The sequence below is a fragment of the Crocodylus porosus genome, unplaced genomic scaffold (assembly GCF_001723895.1).
Source record: "Crocodylus porosus isolate Cpor-Errol unplaced genomic scaffold, CroPor_comp1, whole genome shotgun sequence".
Lineage (NCBI taxonomy): Eukaryota > Metazoa > Chordata > Crocodylia > Crocodylidae > Crocodylus > Crocodylus porosus.
The window spans coordinates 416372-440581 of record NW_017728897.1 but is presented as its reverse complement, the minus strand read 5'-3'; the positions used below and the strand labels follow the sequence as shown (position 1 = coordinate 440581).

The 24210-nt window shown below is 39.5% G+C and overlaps 1 protein-coding gene across 1 annotated transcript; it reads left to right on the top strand.

Annotated features, from left to right (window-relative positions):
- Window positions 1–5876: 5876 nt before the first annotated feature.
- Window positions 5877–22168, top strand: BNIP3L (BCL2 interacting protein 3 like). Its single transcript, XM_019556558.1, has 6 exons — window positions 5877–6069; window positions 13760–13940; window positions 15118–15190; window positions 17024–17127; window positions 17846–17995; window positions 19381–22168. Exons 1-6 carry the CDS (start codon window positions 5973–5975, stop codon window positions 19427–19429), a joined length of 654 nt encoding a protein of 217 aa, XP_019412103.1. The 5' UTR covers window positions 5877–5972; the 3' UTR covers window positions 19430–22168.
- Window positions 22169–24210: the final 2042 nt, after the last annotated feature.

The following is a 24210-nucleotide window of genomic DNA, read 5'->3' as shown; positions in this document are numbered from 1 at the left end:
TTGCCATAATCACAAATAGTATTTGACCTGTTCAGTCTCCCTTAAATCCTCTCTGTCTGTTGAACTGTCCCTTATGTCTGAGTAGGGATGCAAGTTTGGACTTGAAATCATCTTTATGTGACTACTTTTTTGTTTTATTTCATCCTGATTTCATGTAATGCCTTGTGTTAGAATACAAAGTTGCTCAGTGGCTCCTTTTGGATTTAATTTTTTGTTCAGCAGTATGATGTGGTACAGAAGATTAAGTTATTACACAAGTAATAATTTGTACTGCATTCTGAATACACTATATTTTTTGTATTTTATTGCTATTGGTATCTGAATGGAAATGTAGTCTATCATGAGTGTTATTCTTTCCTCTGACTTATCAAAGATGTTGCAATTAAAGTAACTGTTAAAAGGTACACTGATCAGACAATACTTGGAATACAGAATCTGCATGAAATTAAATTGTTTACAGACAAGTAATAAATATTTAACTCTTAGGAATTATCCAAATGTGGGCGAACTGAATATCAGCCCTGGAAGGCTTGTGGGTTGTTACCTCTGATGTGTTTGTTATGCTGCTCTGTTTACTAGATGGTCCAGTAAGTTGTACTCTTCATTTAGCAAATAAGAAAATGTGGGCCTTGAGTCCATGGTAAGTTTAAATACATCTTGACTGGGAGGAACTACACTTCTTAACCAACTAATTGATATCCATTTTTCTGGTTTGGTTATAGGTCTTTGTTTAAACTTTTCTTGCCCCATCAGCTAAGATACTGTTTCTGCTATAAAAGGTGGATATGGTTGCAAATAGTTAACAGGATCACTATTGCAGTATACTTCAGTTTCATTTTAACCATGTAATGCGTGTACAGTGCTTTGAAAAATATAAAAGTATTCAGTACATTACAACTTGCTTCAGGATATGCGACCTGCGAGGCTTTGAACTTTGTGTGAGTATGAGCATAATCTTTATCAGTTTTCATCTGTTAGCCTCACAAAAACAGTAACCGTCTGTTGAGCAAGTAAATTGGGCCCACTCCTACATGCAGTTACAGACATGCTTAGTTTTACTCGAAGCATAGTTTCCTTGAAGTATTTGGATCTAGGAGTGAGTAGGCTTAATAGCCTACACACGTGGCTACAAGATCAGGACCAAGGGTGGCTCATTTTCCTAATTGCTAGAGAGAGAGAATGTATTTGTGCATGAGAGGGAGGGTTATTAAACTTCACATTTATTTTGCAAAGATGGTTAATCCATTTCTGTTTTTGAAGCAAAGTGCTTCACCAAGGGTTAGTATCCAGACTGCTGAGTCCTGTTTTACTTGCGTGTTTTAACTTGCGGGTTTATCATGGATGGCATACTGAAAACCTGAACACTAATTATTCTGGACACACACAGAAATCAGGATGGAATGAAGATATAGCTGCCAAAAAGGTAACTTCATGTGGCACTTAAAGCATAGTTTTCTAGTGATACTTCATTCATGTGTGTTATTAAAGGTTAATGTGTCTGTGACAGAATCTGAATTTTGATTGGTCAGTAGTTGACATCATTGCCTTTTTGGTTTTACTCTGACATGCCAGTTGAGGTCTAAGCCTTGTCCACTACAACCAACCAAAGCATCATGTTTTCCAGCTAGATAATTCATTAAACTTGCTGTGCATTGACATATGCTGTAAATCTCTTATATTTTATTAATAAAAAGTTTATGCATAGAATAAACTTTACTTTTGTCAGGTTGCTTTTTATTTTCCACTTTCTCCAATTCCCATGTTTCATATTTTTTTTTTTTCTTTTTCTGGTTACTAGTTTGTTTTCCAGAAGGAAAAGTAGCTCTTGGCTTCACTAACTCCTGCATTGCTATATCTGGACTTTCTTCTAGAGATCCAGAAGGGTTTTCACAGAGGTTCTGTCCTTAAGCATAGAAGAGGAGGAAAATAGTAGTGGACTAAACCAGCTCTTCTACAACCTGTTCCCACCCTTTGAGTCTATGATATGGCATAAGTTACCAACTTATATCATTTTAAAGTAAAGGCATGGTTTAAAATTGGTTTAGAGGAATGGTGCAAAACCCTGAACTGAAATACTTCATGCAGTTCAACCTAGTTTGTATTGGATCATTTTACCATTGAGAGACTTTAAGCAAATGTAAAATTAGTTTTTATTCCCCCTTTTGGGTTTAGCTGTATTACTTGTCAGACTGCTGGAACTTTGCATGGATAGAGAGGGTCTGTAGCAAAACTCCCATTGACTTCAATGATCTCAAGTCCCCACTTCATTGGGGAGGGGGCTGCTGTGTTCATCTACTAGTCGTGCCAAATACACAAATGAGGGGCCCTCTTCCTCTTTTTAAGCAGTTGCTGAATCAGGTTTTCAACTTCCCATTTAGTCTTTGTTACGGAGGAACATTTTCTACTCTTCCTCTGTCTCCAGCCTCAGAGTGCCAGGTCAGATAAAGTGATATGGCAGGGGAAGTTTTTCTCCTTAGGGAAAAAGCTACTGGTAGTCTGAAAAGGAAGAAGTTTCTGAGTTGTCACACAGTATTACTGAATATTTCTAGGGGCATAAGGCTTAATATTTTGCAATATTTTATTACTGGCGTAAGATGTTTTTAGCTATGTTGGGCTGTTGTTATAATTGGAGTCTTGCATCATAAGGTATGATAGCTAGGAATAGTCACTTCCCGTGGGCTGGTGTAACTGATGTCTTTAGCCTGATGGTGACTAAGAGTGCACAGAAGGCGTGTTCCAGCTCAGTTCCAAAACCACCCTCTGCTTAAGTGTTTACTGAGTAATGGGAGACCTATCTATTGGCCCTTATGCATGTGGTTTGCTTCAGTGGATCATGGGAGCATTTATTGTATTAAATGGTAGGAAATGATTGTACCACAGTTAAGACGTCCATTTGGCACCACTGGCCTCTTGAACTTCTTTGTGTATATTTGCTAACAGAGAATAACTTTTTATTTAGCCTGGTATCCAAATGTTTAGGTTGATAAATAAAAGGCCAATAAAAGATTGTGGAATCATTGGAAAATGGCAGGAGCAGCAAAGGATAAAACAAAATGCTTCATAGCTGTCATAATACAGACAGCTATGAAGAGACTTCGTAATAACTAACCGTGGTCTGGTTCATTCTAATATAGCATGTCTCTTCACTCTTCCAACTCAGTCTAACCATTTCTTTTGAATTCTGACAGTATTTAAACCATTTGGAAAATTCAGTCTTCACAAGTCCTCTGAAATAACTGTTCAACAAACTTTTTTGGTGCAATACTTGTTATTCCAGTATCACCCAATGTGACGCTAAAAAAATGCTGCTTAGACTGGTATGGACAGCTGTTAGGTTTACTCCAATAGGGGGTACTAGGCAAATGCTAGTTGCTTGAAAGTAGCTATTTGTTTCAGTTGTCAGTTGCCAGCTCACCAAAGTCTATTTGGTCTGTAGAGCTGCCTGCAGATGTCAAGGAGTATTTTTACTTTTCCATCTTTCAGTTCAGCTTAACCACAAAGAAAACTGAACCAAGGCTCTAGGACAAAAACATACGTACATAATCTAGCACTAGAGCCCTGACCCAGGCTTGCACATATCATTTGAAGCTATAACACAAATAACTAAGCCGTTTTGTTTGTACATGCTGTAATCTACTGCAAGACAAGCAGAGAGGATGGAGGAACGTAACTTGATCTCTGACGCATCCATAGCCATGGCATGGCTGGTTCTAGGGCATCAACTGAAATGTGTGAGGTTTTGGTCTGTGTTTTAAGCAAAAAACAAAAAACCCCAACAAAAAAAAGCACCAAGTAGAATTATAGCTGTTTTTGAGAGCTGTTAGTTTATCCTTGTTGGATACTTGGATACATGCCATAGACTGCTTAAGAGTCCTTTAGAACCACAGGTACAAACTGTAGCAGGATCAATTCAGGTTGGGTTTATTTGTTTTTGGTTGGGTAGACCAAATAAGTGTCAAGCACAGTGCACACATTCTGTACCAGATGGCTTGTCTTGATGTTCATGACAAAAATTTCTCTCCTGCTGGTGTGATACCTTCTGGCCCTCCCATCCTGGAGGCCAGGCCATTACCAGTGATACTTGGAACAACTTGCTCTTAAAACGGTTTGTTTCATCCGAGAACACACATTGCTTTACAAAGGCCATGAAATGTCCCAAGAGCCTTGGGCTGCAGGAAAATGTATTAGAAGAAGCTTCTCTAGTGCTTGGAACATGGGGCTAGAAGTTCTACATAATATTCCTATTTCAGCCACTGACTTGCTCTATGCAGTATGGGTTTATTATTTGGATTCCAGTTCTTAGAAAATAGCAAGCAGCATTTAATCTGTTGTGAATCGTATTTATCAGCTTGACATTGTTTTGACCCATTAAAACTACCATGGATCTCAATTATTTTTCCCTGATAGATTGGTCCTTTTTTCCTAAATGTATTTAGTCTTCTAATAATACCCCAAAAGGGCATTTGAAACCATTTTGATTTGGGTGTTTGGTCAGCCTTTGAATTAAGGTCAGGTTTATGAAACGCCAGTACCAAATTGCCAGCTGTGAGACTGTGTGGTATCACTTCCCTGAACCTTAAAATAGGTTTAATAAGGGATGAAAAATATCTGATGATGCACTTGGGGAGGCTGTGGCAGCAGTAAAAAAAATAAATAAATAGGTTTCTTAATGGGTTTATAAGTGTAGTTCATTGCTACTGATACAAAAATAATATTTTTTTTCCTGTATTTGTGCAATGTGAAGATAAGGAATTGCTTTTTACGAAATTCAAAGCAGAGTAAATAAATCCCAGTTGCAGCAATCTGGACCCATCTGTAAGGGTATTGAAACTTGCAGGATAAATGTTTAGGGTGGGGAGCAAGAGAGTAAAAGTACAATTCGCATTTTGACACCTTGAGACTGTTGGATGAAGGGCTTTTATATTCCTACCTTCAAGTTATGCTGCTTTTGTTCTCCGTCTTCCTCTAATGGAAAGGTTTGTAAGTGAAGAGTATAGGAGAAAAGGCAGGCATTGATCTTTCATGGGTATGTCTACACGTTCATTAATGCACCATTACAGTGCATTAAGTTAGTACCTGTTGTTGTTATTAACTTAATGAGCCATAATCAGTGTTACTGCGCATTAGTGCAGATGAATGCAGGCTGGTGACACAATATACATTGGACCAATTCCACTGTGAACTAGCACAGATTAATGCTTTTCGCCAGCCGCGCTAATGGGCTGTAGAATTAGTCCAATGGGCATTAAGTGTCGCATGTATATCACAAGCTGGTGCAGGAGTAAGGAAAGCTGAAACTTTGAAAGTTGAACTGAAGGGGGAGATGGAAAGGTTTATCACCACTGGCTATAGAGGCAGGTAGATGGGGAGGAGTCATTGCCCCTATGCACATGCACTACATGCTTTTCAGAGGCGCAGCACCCCTTGTAATATGCCTGCTGTTCCTTTTTGCACTGTTTTTTCCTTTAGGTTTTAAAAAAAAACCAAACCCTAGTTTTTCTTTTGCGAAGAACTGGGGTTTTTTTTAAAGAACTTTCCAGGTTTCTCTTGATACGTGCAGTACTCTGACCTGTATCCTCGCAGGGACAGCACTGCACCAGGGCCCAGCGCAGACAGCCTGGCTCTAAGCCCCGCCCCTTTCTCTTAGCTATTCATGTCTGAGCTGGTGGTGTTCTTCCCCACCTCGTGCGACACATGCGCAGTGATACCCCAGCCGATTAGCGCATGCATGCTGCAAGGTGCCTGTCCTGGCGTGGCTGGATGGCACAGCACATGCGCAGTTTCATGCTATGATGCGCAGTTTCGTGCTATGACGCGCAGCGCGTCCCAGCGCCTGCGCGGTTGGCAGGGGCGGGGCTTTCCAGCTGCGCCTGCGCCTTGGAAGGAGGCGGGGCTGCTGGAGCCGAGTGGGTTCGGGCTTGTTGTTGTTGTTCGGAGCCCAGAGGCTTCCTAGCTGCCGCCGCCGCGCCGCCATGTCCTGTCCCCAGCAGCCGCAGCAGCACCACCACCACCACCACCACAACAACAACCCGCCGGCCGAGGGCACCCCCGCCGAGCCGGGCCTCAACAGTGAGTACGGCCTGTCTTAGCATATGTAAATGAGGAGGGGGCTGCGGGCCAGGAGACCCCCCCCCCCGGGGCTGGGATTGGTGGAGATTGCTGCCGCGCGAGAGCTGCGGACCAATCCGCGGGGACCCTAACGGCTGCTCCCCCTGAGGGGGAGGGGGGCCTTAAACAGTGGGAGGCAGGTCAGGGGGAAGGGCATAGGGCAGGCTGGGGGGCGGCAGTGGTGGGGCTGCCTGGAGTGGGCGCAGGCAGCTCGGGGGGGAGGGCACAGAGCAGGCTGCGGGGCGGCAGTGGTGGGGCTGCCTGGAGTGGGCCCAGGGGGGTGCGAGGCAGCGGTAATGGGGTGGGGGGGATGGCCTGGGTCCTCAGGCTGGTGGTGCTCCGGGGAGTCAGTCCTGTTCCGTGACCTAGGCGCTGAGTCCATATCCCTGACTGAGCTGGTTTCCCCTGGGTCCAATGTCTGTGTCAGCGGCTTTGCTGCATCCTTTTGTTCCTGCGATAACATTGGTGTGGCACGTTCCTGGGGGCTGTAGCACCTCCTGCTTGTCCCTGGGCTGTGTGCTCATGTTCTCATGAGAGCATGTCTGAATAAGACACATTCCTTACTAGCTGTTGCTTCTGTCCGGCTTTTGCAGTGAAATTAAGGGCATGGATGAGATCAGAGCAACTTCTGCCCCTTGGTATGGTTTCCATTGGGTTGAGGTGACATCAAGTGTTGCTATAATTAACCAGTTTCACTGACAACAGTCTTCTCTGACTTGTTGGAATTACCTTGCTGCACAAAAAAGAAAGAAAACCCACTTGGAGGGACCCTGTAGGCAACTTGTGCCATACGCCACCATGAAAGTCAGTAGTGCTTCATTCAGGGCTGGCTTGGGGGGATTTCGTCGCAGTATTGGCCCACAAACTCTCAGTGAAGTCAGCGTGATTGTTCAAGGTGGCAAACAAAATATGCAGTAGAAACTTTGAAGTTCTGGGCTTCTTGAGCAAAGCAAGTGCAGCCAATCATCTAGGGAAGGTTCAGTCATGCTTAGCAGGAGTTCAGCCTTTCTGTTAGCCTGTGAACATGTTGCTGAGTTTTGTCAGGATAAAAAATGTATGCTTTTATTCATTTTTATCGGAATACATGGTTTGCCTTTCTTCAGTGCTTTCCATTCAGAGCGCTTTACGCAGAGTGAAGGTCATGCTACAGAAGTAAAAGACCTGGGAAGGGGACTCAGAAATCCTATATTCCAGTCTAGTGTCTGTCCATAGGAATGGGCTCCCTCTGATTTTCTTAGCAGTCTTGCTTTTCTGGTCAATCTTACTTCATTTTGTTCTGTATCAGGGGCAGATGAAACTAACTAGAAAGCATTTGCAATTATTTTAATTATATATTTATTTTGGCAATGCACACTGCATTCCTGAGGAATAAAATATTAAGTTAGGGTTCTCTGTAAAGTTGTACCTTTTTCACATGAGAAACATGTTAGGATATGTTGTTTTAGTTGAGTACATATGGAAATTAACAACTAGTGCTGACTAGCCAGGGACAGTGGCTACTTCACAGTTACTGCTATATCATTCTGGCCATTGTGCTGTGGAAGGGGAACAAAAAACCCCAATGGTGCCAGAGAAATCTGCAAGACAGAAAGCTTTACTGTGGGAAATGAAAAAGCTTTTGTGATAATGATGTATTTCATTACAGGTGTGGGGTTCCTTAACTTGTTTGTTTCTGAGCATGACTCAAAATGCATTGTTTATTATGCACCACTGGTTTGGAGCAAAGAAGCCTCCTTGGTTTTTAACTGAAATCAGACACTGACCAAACAAACTGCTAAAGGAGGACTTGAGCATTTAGCTGGCACTGTTTGAAAAGTACACAGATTATGGAAGAACCCATAGATAATGTGAGTTTGTGAAGAAATCCATTAAATTCCTTATCTTGTAGAAGCTTCTGTGCCTGCATAATGGCAATGAGCCATAAGATATAGTTGTTGCTGTTTCAGATTTGTAGCAGAATTTAGGAAAACTTGACTTTGGGTTGATTTAAAGGTACTGTATGAAATAGAAGTTAAACCCCAATCCTGCAGTCAGCTTTCTATGGGCAGATCTCCGTTCCTACATGGAATCCCTCTGACTTATATTGTCTCAAAGAGTATATCATTAAAAGTTATAATCCCTATTCCATGATGATATCTTCAAGATCTAACATCTCTTAAATTAAAACTATATAGGTTTATTATTTTTTTAAAAGCATCTTGAAAATAAAAAATGTAATTAAATTAAAACATCTGATTTAAATTTTAAAAAATCCAATGGGGGGGTGTTAATTGTTTATTTTTATCCATCTTGTTCTGTATTGTGAAGTTACTAGAAATCATTCCACAGCTGATGAACTTTCCAATGAAAGTTTGTTTGCTTTTTATTTCCATACTATGTATGTGACCCAAATGCTGTATTTTGAACTCTCCACAAAAATCTGTAAGTGAATTGAAATCTGTCACCTAAAGCAAAATTGAAATTGGATTCAAATTCTTTTTTAAAGCACAAATGCCACTTCTGTATGTTGGAAAATGTCAATGTGTGTAACATTTTACTTAGAGTGTGGTATTCCTTTTTCATATGGTTACTTAAAAATTTTGGAGGAATAAAATGTCAGCCATTGCTGAGCTTGAAGCTGCAGTGTGATGAGGTAGTATAACTTGCTGCCTTTAGGAAGCTGATTTGAAGATGAGGAGTGTTGTTTCTTAACTTGGTTTATCACTTGCCAGAATATTCTTCTTAGGAGATCTTGTCCCTGTTGCTGCCAGAGCCCGTAGTGAGGAGGTCATATGTATGGATCTTTGAGTAGAGGAAGAGGGGGAATAGGTTTTCTTCTCAGCAATTACTTCTGGGCGTCACTTTCAGCTAGATGAGATAGATATAGTGCTCTACCATCCATTTATCTCAGCTAGGAGGTTTATAGCACGTGATCCTTGGAAGGAAAAGGATCACCAGGTTCTCTCAAAATTAGTTAGTAGCTGCTGCTTGATCACCGTACTGGGCATGTGTGGCAGTGTTTATGCTTGATAGCAGAATGACTAGGTACTGACTAAACATACTTTGACTCAACTAAGGTGACTGAGCAGACAGAGAATGAGGACGTGCTGTAGTGCTTGTCACGCAAAGTCTAGCAGGTCTTGATGGGAATTTTTAATTATTTGCTAATATTATTGTTCCCTCAAACATGACTATAGTGCAACTTGTGTCTGATCAGAAATTCTCTCAATTGAATATGGACTGCAGTAAAAGTTGTGATTTGTAGCTCGTGCTCATGCAATTGCATTCCAGTCATGGTATAGGAGGCAGTTCTGTACAGTCTTAACTGCAGTCCCAGACTTTATTTCACTAGTTACCTTTCTGGTCATTTACCAAAACCTTAGTCTCCAATCTGCCTTAAAGGAAATAGCCTTCCTTGTTTATATTTACTGTGCATCTCTGCCTCCCCTTTTTCTTGCATTGTTTACTGCACTTCTGTCCTCTTTAATGCTAGATGATAGTTGAGGGATTCCTCACAGATCATTATATATTTATATGGTAAGACTTTTCCAGTCTGAAATAGCTATAGAATAGTTGATAATCAGTCTGGCTTCCAAACTGCAGTTGACACAAGTTTCTGTATATGGATATCTTTGTCTTGGAAGACAGTTGCTGCAGGGCAGGTCTGGCTGATTCTTTAAAATGAGGTAGTCCTCACTTCAATTCTGCAGTCTCTGCTGGTCATTCCAGATTTGAAAGATAAAGTACTCCCTCCCTCCCCTAACCTTAAACTGCCTTTTCACAGCTAATGCTCTTTCTTACAAGAAGCTGGATACCTTGCTATTCAGCTGGTGCATGCACTCTGTGTCATCTGGCAGAGCGTGCTGCTGGTGGCATCTGGTAGTTGCTCATTTGTTGCTTTGCAAAACCTTCCGGCACCAAATAAAAGATCATGTCACGGCATTGCTTACACCCATGAACAGCACCTAGACATGGAGATGCTTATGGTAATGAAACTTAGTGATGAGCTTGCTGTGGTATGAAAGTTGCATGGCTGATACAGTGACAATCCTGCGCAGTCAAGAGAAGACTTCCTGGGCTGTGGTTCAACTTTCTAGAATACCCAAGGATTTGCATAAAAGCAGTGCACGTTCATCCACAGTTAGTCACTTGCTGATGCTACCCATGACCGTGCAGCTCGTGTGATTGAGTCTAACACCTGTACGAGCATGGACACAATAGCAAGCATGCCAAGCATGGTGAATAATTGATAGTGAGGATGGACTAAATTGTTCACTTCAATTAAGTTACATGTTGTTGGCCTACATAGACATTCCTATAATGTTACTGGTGATGTTATTTTGGGGCCCTGACTTGAATTTGCCTTAAATTGCATAGTCAGTCACACAGACTATACATACATATTAACATACATGGTATGTTAGTGCATGTAATTAGAAGTCAGTAATCTGTTGGCATACAAGTCTAGTCAGATTGGAATTGAAAATAGCTTTAGCTTCTATCCCTGCCAGTTCTTTACATACTCTAATTCCCATTTCTTGCTTTTTTTCCTTCTGCAGTTGTTGGGAAGAACGCAAAGTAGGGAACCAGTGGTAACAATGATGTGTTATAAACGCTGCAAAAGTTTACAGACTGTTGGTGGAAATATTTTTGTTCCATCTGTAGTAACGTTTTAAGACGGGGGCAGGCAATTATTTCAGGCGGGGGTCCGCTTACCGAGTTTTGGCAACCTGTTGTGGGTTGTCTGCCTCTTGACCAGTGCACCTCCCCGGTTGCCATCTTGTGACCGTAAGTCCTGCCCCGTAACCTTTGCTGTCAGAAGTCATTCCCCTTTGCCCCTGGAAGTACTCCCTTCAGCAAGGGGTTTTGCTGTCTCAGAACCAGAAAAATACCAAATTATATTCTAAAACGCAAACATCTATAGCAGGGGTTCTCAATCCCTAGGCCAGTCTGCAGCACAGTTGGCTGCCAGTGGCCGCAGACTGGCAAACTGTGGCCTCCCAGGGGCTGCGGCTCCTTCTGCAGGGCCTGCGACAATGCCGGGTTTGGCCCACCCCTGCCCACCTGGGGAATGAGGGTATCCTTACCTGTCTTCTGGCTGGAAACTCTGGCTATGGTCTGCTGTGATTGCTGGGCCACAGTATACCGGGGCTGTGGCATAAAAGCTTTGGGAACCCCTGATGTCCAGTATTCATTAATTTGATTTAAAAAAACGTTTTTGTCTTGATTTACCTCTGTTTGTGTAGTGTACATAGAGATGATTGCACAATAGCTTAAAATGAAGTCTTACTCTTGTATGTTGTGGGGGGTGGGTTTAGGTTTGTGGGTATGTGGGGTGAGAGAGCATGTGGGTGTGTGTGTATGGATATATGGGGTGTGGGTGGGTATGGTGTTTGTGTGGGGCTGGGGATGTGCAGGGTCTGTGTGCATGGCAGTGCAAAGGGGTGTGGGTACATGTGTATGGTGAGGTGTGCGTGTAGGATTCTGCCTATGAACACACACACCCTCTGCCCCTGCTTGCACACTCTCTCTGCCTGCCCCCCATTTACATTTGCACACTATCCCAGCGCACACATGTGTGCACACACACCCATACTGGTGCGGCGCTGTGCTCCCCATTCTGGTGATGTAGCCAGCAGACATGTGGTGCTGGAGCCAGGCAGGGGACAGGAAGGGAGTGAAATGACTGGGGGTGTGTAGGACATGGCTGTTCAGTCCTGCTCAGGCTTCCCCTGGGTCCTACTGTCCCTGGCTCCTGTCATCTTTGACAGACTATTGGGGCAGATGATATTAATTTTCTAAATTTTTTAGGTGCCCCGTGGGCTGTGTAGAATCATCTGGCGGGCCAGATACAGCCCACGGGCTGTATTTTGCTTGCCAATGTTTTAAGGTATCATAAGTGTGTTGCTTTTACTGGTAGTGTTCTTTCATTTGTTTCCTTTCTCCTGTGCCAGCAAACATTTGTATGAGAATCTTATATTAAGCTCAGAAAGCAGCCTATTATGTAATAATTTCTAGGTTATATGTAGGGCAGAATTTTCTGAGGTCAATAAATAACTTAAGGTGTGTGACACTGATTGTGTTCATTTTCTTTTTTTGTTAATAATCCAGTTTTGTAGCCCAGACATTTAAATGGTGTGTTTAAAATCTACTATAGCAAATACAGAAGTTTTTTTTCATAAATAGTTATACTGATATTTTCATGGGAAACACTGACAGCACCAGATTTAAGAATCGGTAATTTTTACAAGATGCTAGCTTACAGTAATCTCAGTATTTTCAGACTGAATATGATGTAATGAATTTCTAAATTTGAAAATATTCTGCAATGAGACTGATAAAAAAGATATGAAATGCATATATGGGGCTCAGAGAAACAGAAAAGCCCTCAAATTTACATTGGTTAATAAGATTTTAAAAGGAAAAAAACCCAAACCCAAAATATGTTTTTCAAATTCATATTAACTGTCTCAAAAAATTCAAAATATTCCAGTGAAGAACTAAATTGGCTATCATAGTCTCAATTGATACTAATTCAGTTAATAAACAGGAACCCCATGATTGTAGCTGGATGGATGACACCAAGTATTTTAGCCTGTGCAGCAGGGCCAACATGTTATTACCTTTATCACTCAACATGAACTACCTAACTTATTCATTTAGGATTAGTTTCAAAATAACTGAAACCCATTACTGCTCCATACACTGGTTAATGGGGGGGAAGGTCTTCCAATGAGTTAATTTGCATAAGTTTTTAATATGGTCTGGTCTTTGATTTTCTTTAATAGTAGTTTACAGCCTGTGTTTTCAATGCTAATATGGCACCCACAGCTCCTCTGTCAACTGTTGTTGCATATTGTTGTTGTTGTTGTTGTTATTACTACTATTATTATTATTTAAAATGAAGGGAAAATAACATAAATAATTACAGTTTATATAGCATAATTATAGTTTAGAATGGAATCTTCCCTGCACAAATCAGTTTAACTGTCCAGGTGCAAGAAAATAGTTATCTGTTAGAAATGATTATTAGTGCTATTTCAGTTAGAAAATTCTAAGTTAAATATTCGGGTAATACTGTGTCCCCTCATGTAATTGAAACTGAGAATCTGAATTGTCACACACAAGAATAGCATTGTTAACACTTAAGCTTTATTTCCATTCCAGTGTTATAGCATGAATTGTGTGGCACAGTAGGTATGTATTGCGTTTTAAATATGTGTGTAGGGTACCAAACGGCACTGGAGAACAGAACAGAGCAGATCAGTGTAGGAAGGCAGGATTTGTGCATTTTTATTTTTTATGTAGCTGGGAGCTTAAACATACAGAAGGAAGAGGGAGGCCAGAGGAATTCTAAAAAATAGGAGCGAGAAAGGGCGGTGGTTCTGTTACTTCTTGTTTATCCAAATCAAGCCTACTTCATTCTTTATTTTTAATTCTGCAGTTAGCTAAAATAAAGGAAATTGTTGTCCTTGCCTTAATTCTGCTTCTAACTAAAGAAATAACCTTGCAATCCTTGTCATCTCTATTTGTTTATGAGGTTCTTATGGCAGCAGCAGTGGATGTTATCTGAATTGACCATATTCACATTTTTCTGCATGCAAATGATAAACCCTTAAGCTGGGTTTTAGTTTCACCGCTTCTAACGATAGCTATTTGGCTAACCCAACAGGTTCTTGGGTGGAGTTGCAGATAAATGGCAATGGCAATGACAATACAAATGGAAAAAATGGGGGTCTGGAACATGTTCCTTCATCCTCTTCTATCCATAATGGAGACATGGAAAAAATTCTTCTGGATGCCCAGCATGAATCAGGACAAAGTAGTTCAAGGGGCAGTTCCCACTGTGACAGGTAAGGAAATATAGCTCAGTGCTCCCTTTCCTTGATGCCATTAGTGCAAATTCCGTTTCTGATATCTTATGCAAAGGCTTATGACATGCTATCAGTTTAAACTTCATGAGCCAGCCAAAATGTCCATTTGAAGTGCTTTGCTGAATCCTGCATAGAACTAATATTGTTTGAAAAAGGTCATTTATTCTTATTAAAATAAAAAATATCCTTGGAGTAGAAGGGATTGCATCAGTATCAGATTTCATATTGACATAATTCATGTATTAGTTGAAGAAAAAAAGCTCTGTTAATGACACGGGGATTACCAGCGCATGATGATTTAAGAGAAACTAAAAGGCAAGAATACGGATCCTATGCCTGAAGGTACTGTTCACTAAAATTATAGTAAATCAGTTCTATTAAATACTCAAGGTAGATTCCTCCATTATGTTTGTGTACTTGACAAACTTCATCTGAATAGGTTCTTTACAGAATGTCCCTGGCCCAAGGAACTGCGTGTCCAGGTCCGCAGTCCTGTTTGTCTGGGCTGTCCTACAATTGGGCACTTCTGGCTTTACTGAGTAGCGTTAGGGTCCAGAGCTCTTTTGGTCTTGGGAAAATTTTGAAATTGTTTTGGTTTGAGTCCTGTTTGGAAAGAAACCAAATTTCAAAAAACCTAAGTTCCCCATGACCTGGAAATCTGTTTTCTTGGCTGCAGCAGCAAGGTGTTACCTCATCAAAAAATATCTTTGCCTTTTGTTTGGGGGGCAGGTTTTTGGAGGAAGCAGTGTGCTTGTTGTTGATGCTAAAGAGGTGCTTCTCATCCTTTCTGATTACCAGAAGGGTAGTCTCGGGGATGGGAAGGGGAAAAACTGAAATAGGAACAAATTGGAAATGTGGGAAGTCTTTGGGCATGAAAGGATTTTTGCTTCTGGCATAGTGTATGAAGAATAAGACACCAATACTTGTTTTTTCATTAGAATAGGCTGTTTGTATTGCACGTAAGAATAACTTAATTATTTTGCTCTTGCACTAATGTTTCTGGCAAGGATTTTTGGGGGTGATTTTTTTTTTTTTGTTGCACCAACTGCTTGGTGGGGGTAAAGTTAGACAAGTTTTTGAATGCTAATATGTGTGTAACTTAATAAATCCAGTCATATAGCAAAAATGACAGTAATACCTTCACTTTTATCTGTAGTCCTTCACCTCAAGAAGATGGCCAGATAACGTTTGATGTGGAAATGCACACGAGTAAGGATAGTAGTTCTCAGGTACTTTGTCTTGTAATTTCTAAAATGCTAAGTTGAAGTCACAGAATTGCGTATTATAGTAGACAGTTCCCTGTGTAGATGGGCAAAAGTTATCATGGACTGCTGGAAAGCTGGGGCTCTTAAGTGAAAGAGAATCATTTAGAGACTTTAAAATTGGCTTTCAGTGATGTATTAATTTAGTAGGAGGGTACAACAATATTCTTGAATTTTAGCTTGACTACTAGTAAACTCCAAATATCTAAACCACTTAGAAATGTCTTTTAGCTCATTTGGATGATCACTGTTTCCTTATAGTTTGACTATAGTTATGGGAGGGAAATGATCCTCTGGTCGATTACTATTTAAACGAGGTCTGTGAATCAGTAACAGTAACATACTTAAGATGGTCTGTTATAAGGTTTGTTTTGTTTTTGTCGAGTAAAATGTTTCTACTGGGATGTGGTGTTTTAAGAAAAAAAACAATTAAAGAAGGAGAGTAATGTGCTCACTAGCTTGGAGGGGGAAAGAAATATTAAAGTTTTGAACATTTAAAACCTGAATCGGAAAATGAATTTTATAGTCTTATCTCTGTAGAGTAGATACACAGTTATCAAGTTCCTTTTGCAGACCTTGTAGGCAGGTTATCAGAGCTCTTGTCCTTTTTTTGTTTTGTTTTTTAATAACAAACGTGTTGAGCAGGTGTGGGACAGACCAATTTGTTCCTGAAGTTCTTTCATTTTTACCTAAGATTTCAGCATGCTTGGGTTATCACTGTGTCGCTGTGCTCGCTTGAGTTTCAGTAACCTCAGTGATATCAAATGGAAGGAAATAAATGCTGAAGTCTAAGTTGGGTCATTTAATGGAATTTGCTGTCTTCAGCAGTACAAGTTGAGAGCTGTGCTGCTGGAATGAGGCTGTTCATTTCATTTTGTCAGAGAGGGTGGCCAAACAATTGAACTGGTGCCTCTTGCAGGCCTATAGAGAATCATACCAACCTGAGTGAGATTCTTTGCTTTTGATTCCTCTATTTAGGACTGCCATTTCCCTATTGTAATTTTGTATCCCCTTTTTCCAGCTAACATAGCTGAACTCCAGGTGAAGTGATCTCACTTCGCTAAAGGCCAGATTTGGGTTAAGGTTCCCATTGAGCTTGGAGGAGAGAGTGGCATAGCCACACAAGCAGTTCCTTCTGCCATACGAATAGGTGCCCTGTGTATGATGATCTTGCTTCCTGCCAGCCAAAGGAATAGCAACCTGTAGGCTGTATCTTAGCTGGCTTTTCCATATGGTAGGATTTCTGTGTTAATTTACAATAGCTTAAAGATCCTTGTTTGACAGTGGAAATTATCTTAAAGGAATTAGTCTTTCAGATATTTTTCTGCAATTTGGGCAGAAATACTGCATTTTAATTGCATTACATCTAAATTAAGGTTTGTTGTAATTTTACAGATATTTTTTGTCTAAAACATTTGTTCAACACTAGTTTAGTCAAACTCACAGTGAGATCATCCTCTGGTTCATTCTTCAGTGTGAAATACCTGTTTAAATATTGTTAAAAGATAGCTGGCTTATGTGCTTGATAAAAAACTACCATTGTTAGAGATGCACTGGTCTCAGCAGACTCTGTTGGCATACTAAAATCCCTTGTAAACATCTCCTTGATGCAAAAATGTCTATTCAGTTGTCATCTTTTTGTCCCCCCATCCTGACATGTGCACAAACACCTCAGTAGTTGCAAAACTGCCAGCCTCTGCTGTTTAGCATTTTGTCACTGCAGTTAATACTCTTAAGCTAATACCACAAGGAACAGCTGATTGAGTGTTGTTACAAGGCATGTCCCATGTATATTTTCAGTCTGAAGAGGAAGCAGTAGAAGGAGAGAAAGAGGTGGAAGTTTTGAAGAAAAGTGCTGACTGGGTATCAGACTGGTCGAGTAGGCCTGAAAACATTCCTCCCAAGTGAGTCGAACTCTCTTAATAAATCTCCTTCTGCAAGAAGGAAAGAAGAATCACGATTCACACGTTACACGGAAATGTATTGGCTATCTGCATCAGACTTGGGTGTTCCCTGGGGAGCATAAAATTTATAAAACAAGTGAACAGTGTAAAACCTTAATAGCATAGAAATTAACTTTATTAAAACCAATCTCCGTCCACATGAAGTTTTAATATGCAGTTATTTCTTTCCAGTTGCTATTTTACTTGGGAGAGCTGGGTACTTGGACTTGATATTTGTGTGGTTTATCCATGACTTATTGACTGGTGTGGTGTTGGGAAAGTCACCTAAACTCTCTCCACCTTGGGTTTGGTATAAGTAAAATATGTATAAAACACCAAACAAGAAACTATGGGATCCTTAAATGCCAAGTTTTTTTGCCTAAAGTAGAAGTTGCTGTCTGTATCTGGTGGATTTCTTTTTCTCTAATGAAACGCAGAAAGCCTGAGGCTGTTACTAACAAGTCCTATCCTGAAATTCCCTCTCTCATGCCTGCCTCTCTCTTCAGCTACTGCTCCCTTTGTGTTTGTGCTCCTTGAGTGAGTGATCTCTTCATAATGTCTCACACTTTTTCTTGTTCATCCCTTACAATTTAATTGCTTGAAAAGTTTCAATAGACTTCTTTGGACTTCTGAAAAATTTGTGTTGATTTATTTTTTTTTTTTCTTTTTCTTCCTTTAGGGAATTTCACTTCAGACATCCTAAACGCTCAATATCTTTAAGTATGAGGAAGAGTGGAGCTATGAAGAAAGGTGGCATTTTCTCTGCAGAGTTTCTTAAGGTTTTCATTCCATCTCTGTTCATATCTCATGTTTTGGCTTTGGGCCTAGGGTAAGTGCTCATAGTAGTTTTTAATTTTGCATCTGTCTTTTTGTCTATATGCTTCTGTAGTAGCATTTGTAGTACCTGTTAGGGGAAGAGCATAATAAGAGTACTGAGATTACCGTGATGGTATGCTCAGAGTTTAGTTCGGGTAGTATATTAAAATGGAGGCAAAACAGTCTTGACAACAACACACAATAAAACTGTCTGTATTTTCTCAGGAGAGAATTTAGAAATTGAATAGTTATATTTTCAGAATGCACAAAGATCATTGTCAGGTCAGAGGTCTAGGTTACCTCCAATACTTCATTGAAAATAATATTTGCAGGGTGGGTCCTATGGCATGCACCACTTGTTCTTCCACTCATTCTATTTGGAATTATCAGAGCATAGTGTAATAAAAATAAAAATAAACCACACAGAAAAATGAGTATAACTGTTTGATTCAAGAGCTCTGTTTTTACATCATTGGACAGTGCTCAGTTCTCATGTATACAGCAAATTTTATTTCAGGCTTCCGCTCATTTTGAGTGGCTGGCACTGTTATTGTATGTTGGTGCTGAAACTAAAGGTTTGCAAACTTCAGATGGAAAGATGCACGCAGCACTTTGCCTATCTCACAGAATTAGCAATTGTCTTTTTCAAAGCACCTAGCAACACTGTCAAGGTATTCATAATCGGATGTGAATCCTGGGCATCTTACACCTTTTGTGGGGGTGGGGGAGGGCAGAGAATTGTGCTCGCTTTTTTCTTGTATGCAGCCTGAGCAATTTACGTCAATTATTCTTGTCAACTGCCTTGTTTGGTGGAGGTGGGGAGGGTTGGTTGTTTGTTTTTTGCCTTTATGGCAAAACTAGCCAATAGAAAACATAAAGAGAAAATATTTGTCTTGTTGCAAAAATGCATTAAAGATTGTTCATTTGTTAGATTGGTCTGTTGTTGTAGGTCCCAAACTTAAGTGTTTTAAAGCTTGTTTTGCTTTTTTCTGCTTTGCCTGAAGAAGTCGGTACTTCAGTGTTGTTTGTATTATTGTTGTGGTTCATAGCTTTAGTCTAAGACCAGGAACCCCTGGTGCTCAGTACTATATAAACACAGAACAAACAGAACTTCTTGTCTGGGATTTTTAAATGAGTCTGTGGTTAGGCTCTCATCTCCTCCTGAGTTTTGATGGGATTAGGGTCTTTGTATCCCTCAGACTCCTTTAAAAAACTCTCCCTTCATTTGGGGTTTCTGTTGCAGTCCTTTTACATGTCACACATGAAGTGCTCTGGAAGAATCTCACAAAGTGGGAACTTTTGTTTCCAAGGTCAGAATAGGACAGTTGACTGTGCAAAGACTGTTGTGTAATGGGAAGTATATTTGAAATACAAATAGGCCTTATGTTTTTATTTCAGCATCTACATTGGAAAACGACTGACTACGCCTTCAGCCAGTACTTATTGAGAGACAGAGTGCAAAAGCTGGAAATCCATGTGACCTGTGAAGGTGTTACTGTCACATTTAGTACATTTGAACTTGAGATCATTTTAAGCATGACCCTAACTCCACCCTTTCTTTACATATCCAGGTTCCACTAACTCTTGGAATTCAGTATTGTATTGGAACTCTGTTGAGGTGTTCGCTATTCACCTTCTCCCCCTTCCCCCACCTCTAGGCCTACAAGATGCATCAGAGTTGCCGAACAGAGTTTACAATTGTCTGTACATTGCAAGGGCTTTTTTCAATGCAAAATGCCACCAGCAAATTCTCGTTTTATCAGTGATGCTGTTTGCCTCCTTTCGTATCACCAAACAGAAATCTGCAATTGTGCATGGTATACATGTTGACTGTATTATAATGGTGACTTTGCCAGTCTCTTCAAAAGAAACTGAAAATTAGATAGTGAGGTGAGGAATTTCTTTTTTGAAAACTAAGTTGATTTTGAAGCGAAGGAATTATTGGCAATAAAAATATATTTTAAACCAGCTTTTTAGGCAATTGATTCAATCCCCGGTCTTGATTAATGCCTTTTTAATTTGCCGGAGGCAAAAACTGCACAAAACCTAAAGCAGGATAATAACTAACATTCATCAGCATACTTTAGTACTAGACAATACTAGATACTTGTTGTAATCTTGTCTTTTCTATAAAGTAGGCTCCTTGTTTCTGGTAGGAAAACTTGTGTGATGCCTAGAAAATGTTTTAAAAAAACTTACATTGTGTGCATGTGGAGAAGCTTTTCTTTTCCTTACCTTTTTCCTTAAGGGAAAATTTTAAATGAAAAGTTTTCCTTTAAAAAGTAATTTTGAATACAAATATTCTAGGTGTATTTAGACTCCATGTAAAAAAAAGAGATTCTGCTTGTTATGGAACCACTTAGAAATATGAAGATGAAGAAGTTTTGGTAACTATTCAAAGCATTTGACCTGCCTTTTGGGGATGATCTTGCAATTTCGTAAAGGAACATGAGTTGCAAAGCTCTGAAACATTGGCTTCTGCAATTGAGTTTTCAATGTTTTCATTCCACATTGTTTACTGTATAATCTCCCGTGGGGTATCTGATATCCTAAGGTCACTAACAATGTCTCATATAGCTAAATAGAATTCTCATAAATGTTTAACTTTTATCTTTGGAAACACTCAGCCTTGTCCTCCTTCAGTGACACTTTTTTCAAAATGTGAAGCTTTAGTACCAAATTGTTACAAAGCATTAGGACATACCTGTCCTTAAGTAGATTTTATTGGATTTCAGGACATGTAGCATGGCTCTGAAGGATGGAATACGTTGTTTTATATATATATAAAAATAATATGATATAGACTTTAATACTGAGTATTTAGGGAGCCAATGTTAATTTTAAAACTAGCAAAAGCTCATTTAAATAGAGAATTCATTAGGCTGCCTTGTAGAAAATGTTAAGAAAACTTGGCTGGCCAGTTTGGAAAAAAAAATGGCTCCCTGTAATTTTTTGCTTGCTTCAGATTTTGTGACTTTACAGCATTGATTATTTGGTATGGCAGTGATCACTTGAAACACAGAGGCTAATTCCTAACTGAGGTTTGTTTTAAAAGAACTGAATTAGAGAAGTTTGCTATGAAAACCATTTCTAAACTATTTATTTTTATTCTCTGCTCCTGACTGCCTTTGGAGGAGTGTGTCCAGGGTTTAAGCTAGGTATAGGGTGGAAGGGCAATTTAACTATTCTGTTTAGACATCTGTTTTTTAATTCCAAATATTAGCACTTGAACTGCCTACAACTGCAAATTTTTTTCAGGTGTTAGGTTTCTTCCAGAGGTGTGGAGAAGTAATGAGTGTTTTCAGATGGTATTAACCATGTCATTTTAGAGACCTAACTAAACTCGGTGGGGGCAGAAATTCTGGCATGTTTTTATCTGTATGAATTATAGCATTGTGTTTTGTATGAAAATTGGAATAGTGGAAAAATAGATTTATACTAAGTAGGAAATACTTATTTTAAAAAAAGAACTAAAAAAAATTCCCCTTTCCAAAATAGATGGTGATTTCATTTAAAGAATACAAGCTTGTGACTAAAGGATAAACCCAGTTCATACAATAATACTTCAAGCAGCTGTGAGATTAAAAATATTTATTGGAAATATTACTGAGAAATGGATACATGATCACTGTAGTGCTTGTTATCATATAATGATACAATGCAGTATTTATTGATACTCTGATATAAGCTTTGGATGAAAGTCTACAATTTAATTAGTTTTACAGTGACAGAAACAGACTGTTGTACACTTTGAAAAGGGGTTTCAACTATTGATAGTTGAAGTTTTGTTAAGATAAATGTTGTTTAAAAAGCTTTATACCTGTTTACAGTTTTGGAAAAAATGCAGGCTTCATTTTTCTTATGTTTAGTGAAAACTGGCTTAAAATATTTGTAAATAGGATCAAGCAAAAATGCATAAACTCGCACATTAAAAATGCAGCAGGCTGATCTAACTGCAGCAAATACATATTTACTTGCTGTTTTAAAAGTGAAAACTGAAGAGACTCTGTTAGAAATTCACATTTTTTAATTGACACATTTGTTGAAATTAATGGAGTTAACTGAGCCAAAGTGATTATGCATTCTTCATCAAATTAGTTAGCACTTTGTAACATTATATACAGTTTACACTACATGTATAAGTTGTAGCTACAAACATTTTGTGCCATTAAAGCTCTCTCAAAACTGTGTGTCTGTCAAATCACTTAATGCCATATCTTTTTTACAGGGAAGTTTATGGATAAGTTTCTGCTGCTGCTTTTAGTTTATCAAGTAATATCTGTGTCCAGGGTGAAATGAACGGAGGTCGACTGGGATAGTGTTTACCAAATTGCAAGTAGAATCATCAGCTTCTTGTGCTGAAATGCATTGCTTTTGTCAGCCATGTTTCCACCTTTTCTTTCTCCTAAATCAGAAAGCAAATATTGCGAAGTGGCTGCATTTCAGTTCCAGTTTGGGAAGACTTTCTTTTTCAGGTCGGTTATATTTCTCTGACCTCTCCCAATTCAGCTTTACACTTGTAAAATAAAGGATTTGGAACAGTTCTTCAGCCCATGTAAATAGTCCTAGTTCCATTGAAGTCAATAAACAACATAAGGATCTGTCCCAATCGAATATTACTTAAAACATAAGGATAGCAGGGCATTGCAGGAAGCGTGAATAGGGATCGACAAAGGAGGAAGGGCAACATCTCTTGTTGTAAATGTTAAGAGTAGCTTTATTAAAAGTTCTTTGGTCCATTTTACTTCCATTCAGGTTGTTTCTTTCTTGTTTAAGGACTTACACATTTTTCTTTAGCTCTTCCCTCCCTGCAGTCAAAATGCATCCACTTCTAGATTTGATTTCTTAAAAATAAGGGCCTACAACCTTAAAATGCACATGAGATATCATATGTTGGTTGTATGCTGTCTGCATAAGAAGGATAAAACTAAATGTATTTCCAGTTGATTAAGTAAGTGTTCATACCCCATACTGCACATCAGCTTGTTCAAATGCAGCTGACTCAGCTAACTACTTGCAACACTAAAGCATGATTAATCTCAACATTTAGGGAAGAGAAGGGGTGTTTTTCCATTAAGCAAAGTAAACATAACCATTAAGTTCCTTGAACTGCAGCCAGAATAGCAAGCTGTGTGGAAACGTGCATTTCCATTCCCTAACCCCTGATAAAAACTTGTGAAAGAATCTGTTTTCACCTTTGTGTCTGACTGCAGGTTGCAATTTAGAACAATAATCAGTGTTCCATGCATGTAATAAAGGGCAAATAGGTGAACAGATTTTAAGCAACTATTGGGATTGCATAATCTGACCTGATAACTCGTGAGCAGAGGGAGGTACTCTGATGTTAGCAGAGGCCAACAAGAGCTTATGCATTTCTGATTTAGTTTGTCTATAAGGTGCATCTTTACCCTGCCTTCTCCTAACTCATGGCAGAAGAATTTCGCCCAGGAATTCCATCAGCATATCACTGAGGTGCTCAGTCTTGAAACGATGACTTCAGTTGATGAAGAAACCATCGTGTCCCTAGGTATGTTGTTCAAATGGCTAATTGCATTCACTGTTACAAGTATTATTTTTAGCCTACCTTCAACTTCAGCTGCTGGAGCTTGTTATACCTTTGTCTGCGGATGCAGCAGCCCTGTATCAGATCTAATCACCTCAACAGATGAAATAAAGATCAAGCTTTAGTTTAAGGCTGGGGGGTTTTTTTGTTTGTTGGTTAATCTTTTGTTTTTTGGAACATTACAAATCTTCCTGCTTTTGATGCGCTTGTGCTTCTAGTAGCATGGCAGGACTTATTTATGTTATTGACCGACTTGTAATAAAACAACTTCCTTCTGTATCCAAGGCAGGATCTTCTTCCAGTTAAGTGAAATCTGACTTGGGCCATTTCCAAGATGCTGGTACAGCAAGAATATTTGGTAATTGCTCTGAATAGAGCAGACTTTCTTGCCTATGAAAATTTAATGACAGAAGAGCATCTATTGATTGCTATGCCAGTTTCCTTGGCTTCCTCTCTGCTCCCAAATCTGATTTTTAAAAAGAAAATTAGAAGTCCAAAACCCACTGAATTTGGTTGGTATGCTTGGCACCTAGCTCAAAATCCTTTGAAAGTCCCAGCCTTGCTGTTCATATAACATCATCTTCCATCCTTTTGTGAGAATTGGTAGAAGAAAGCAGTCCTACATTCCCAGCAGTTCTTAAATATGAAATCTTAGGCGTTTGTTT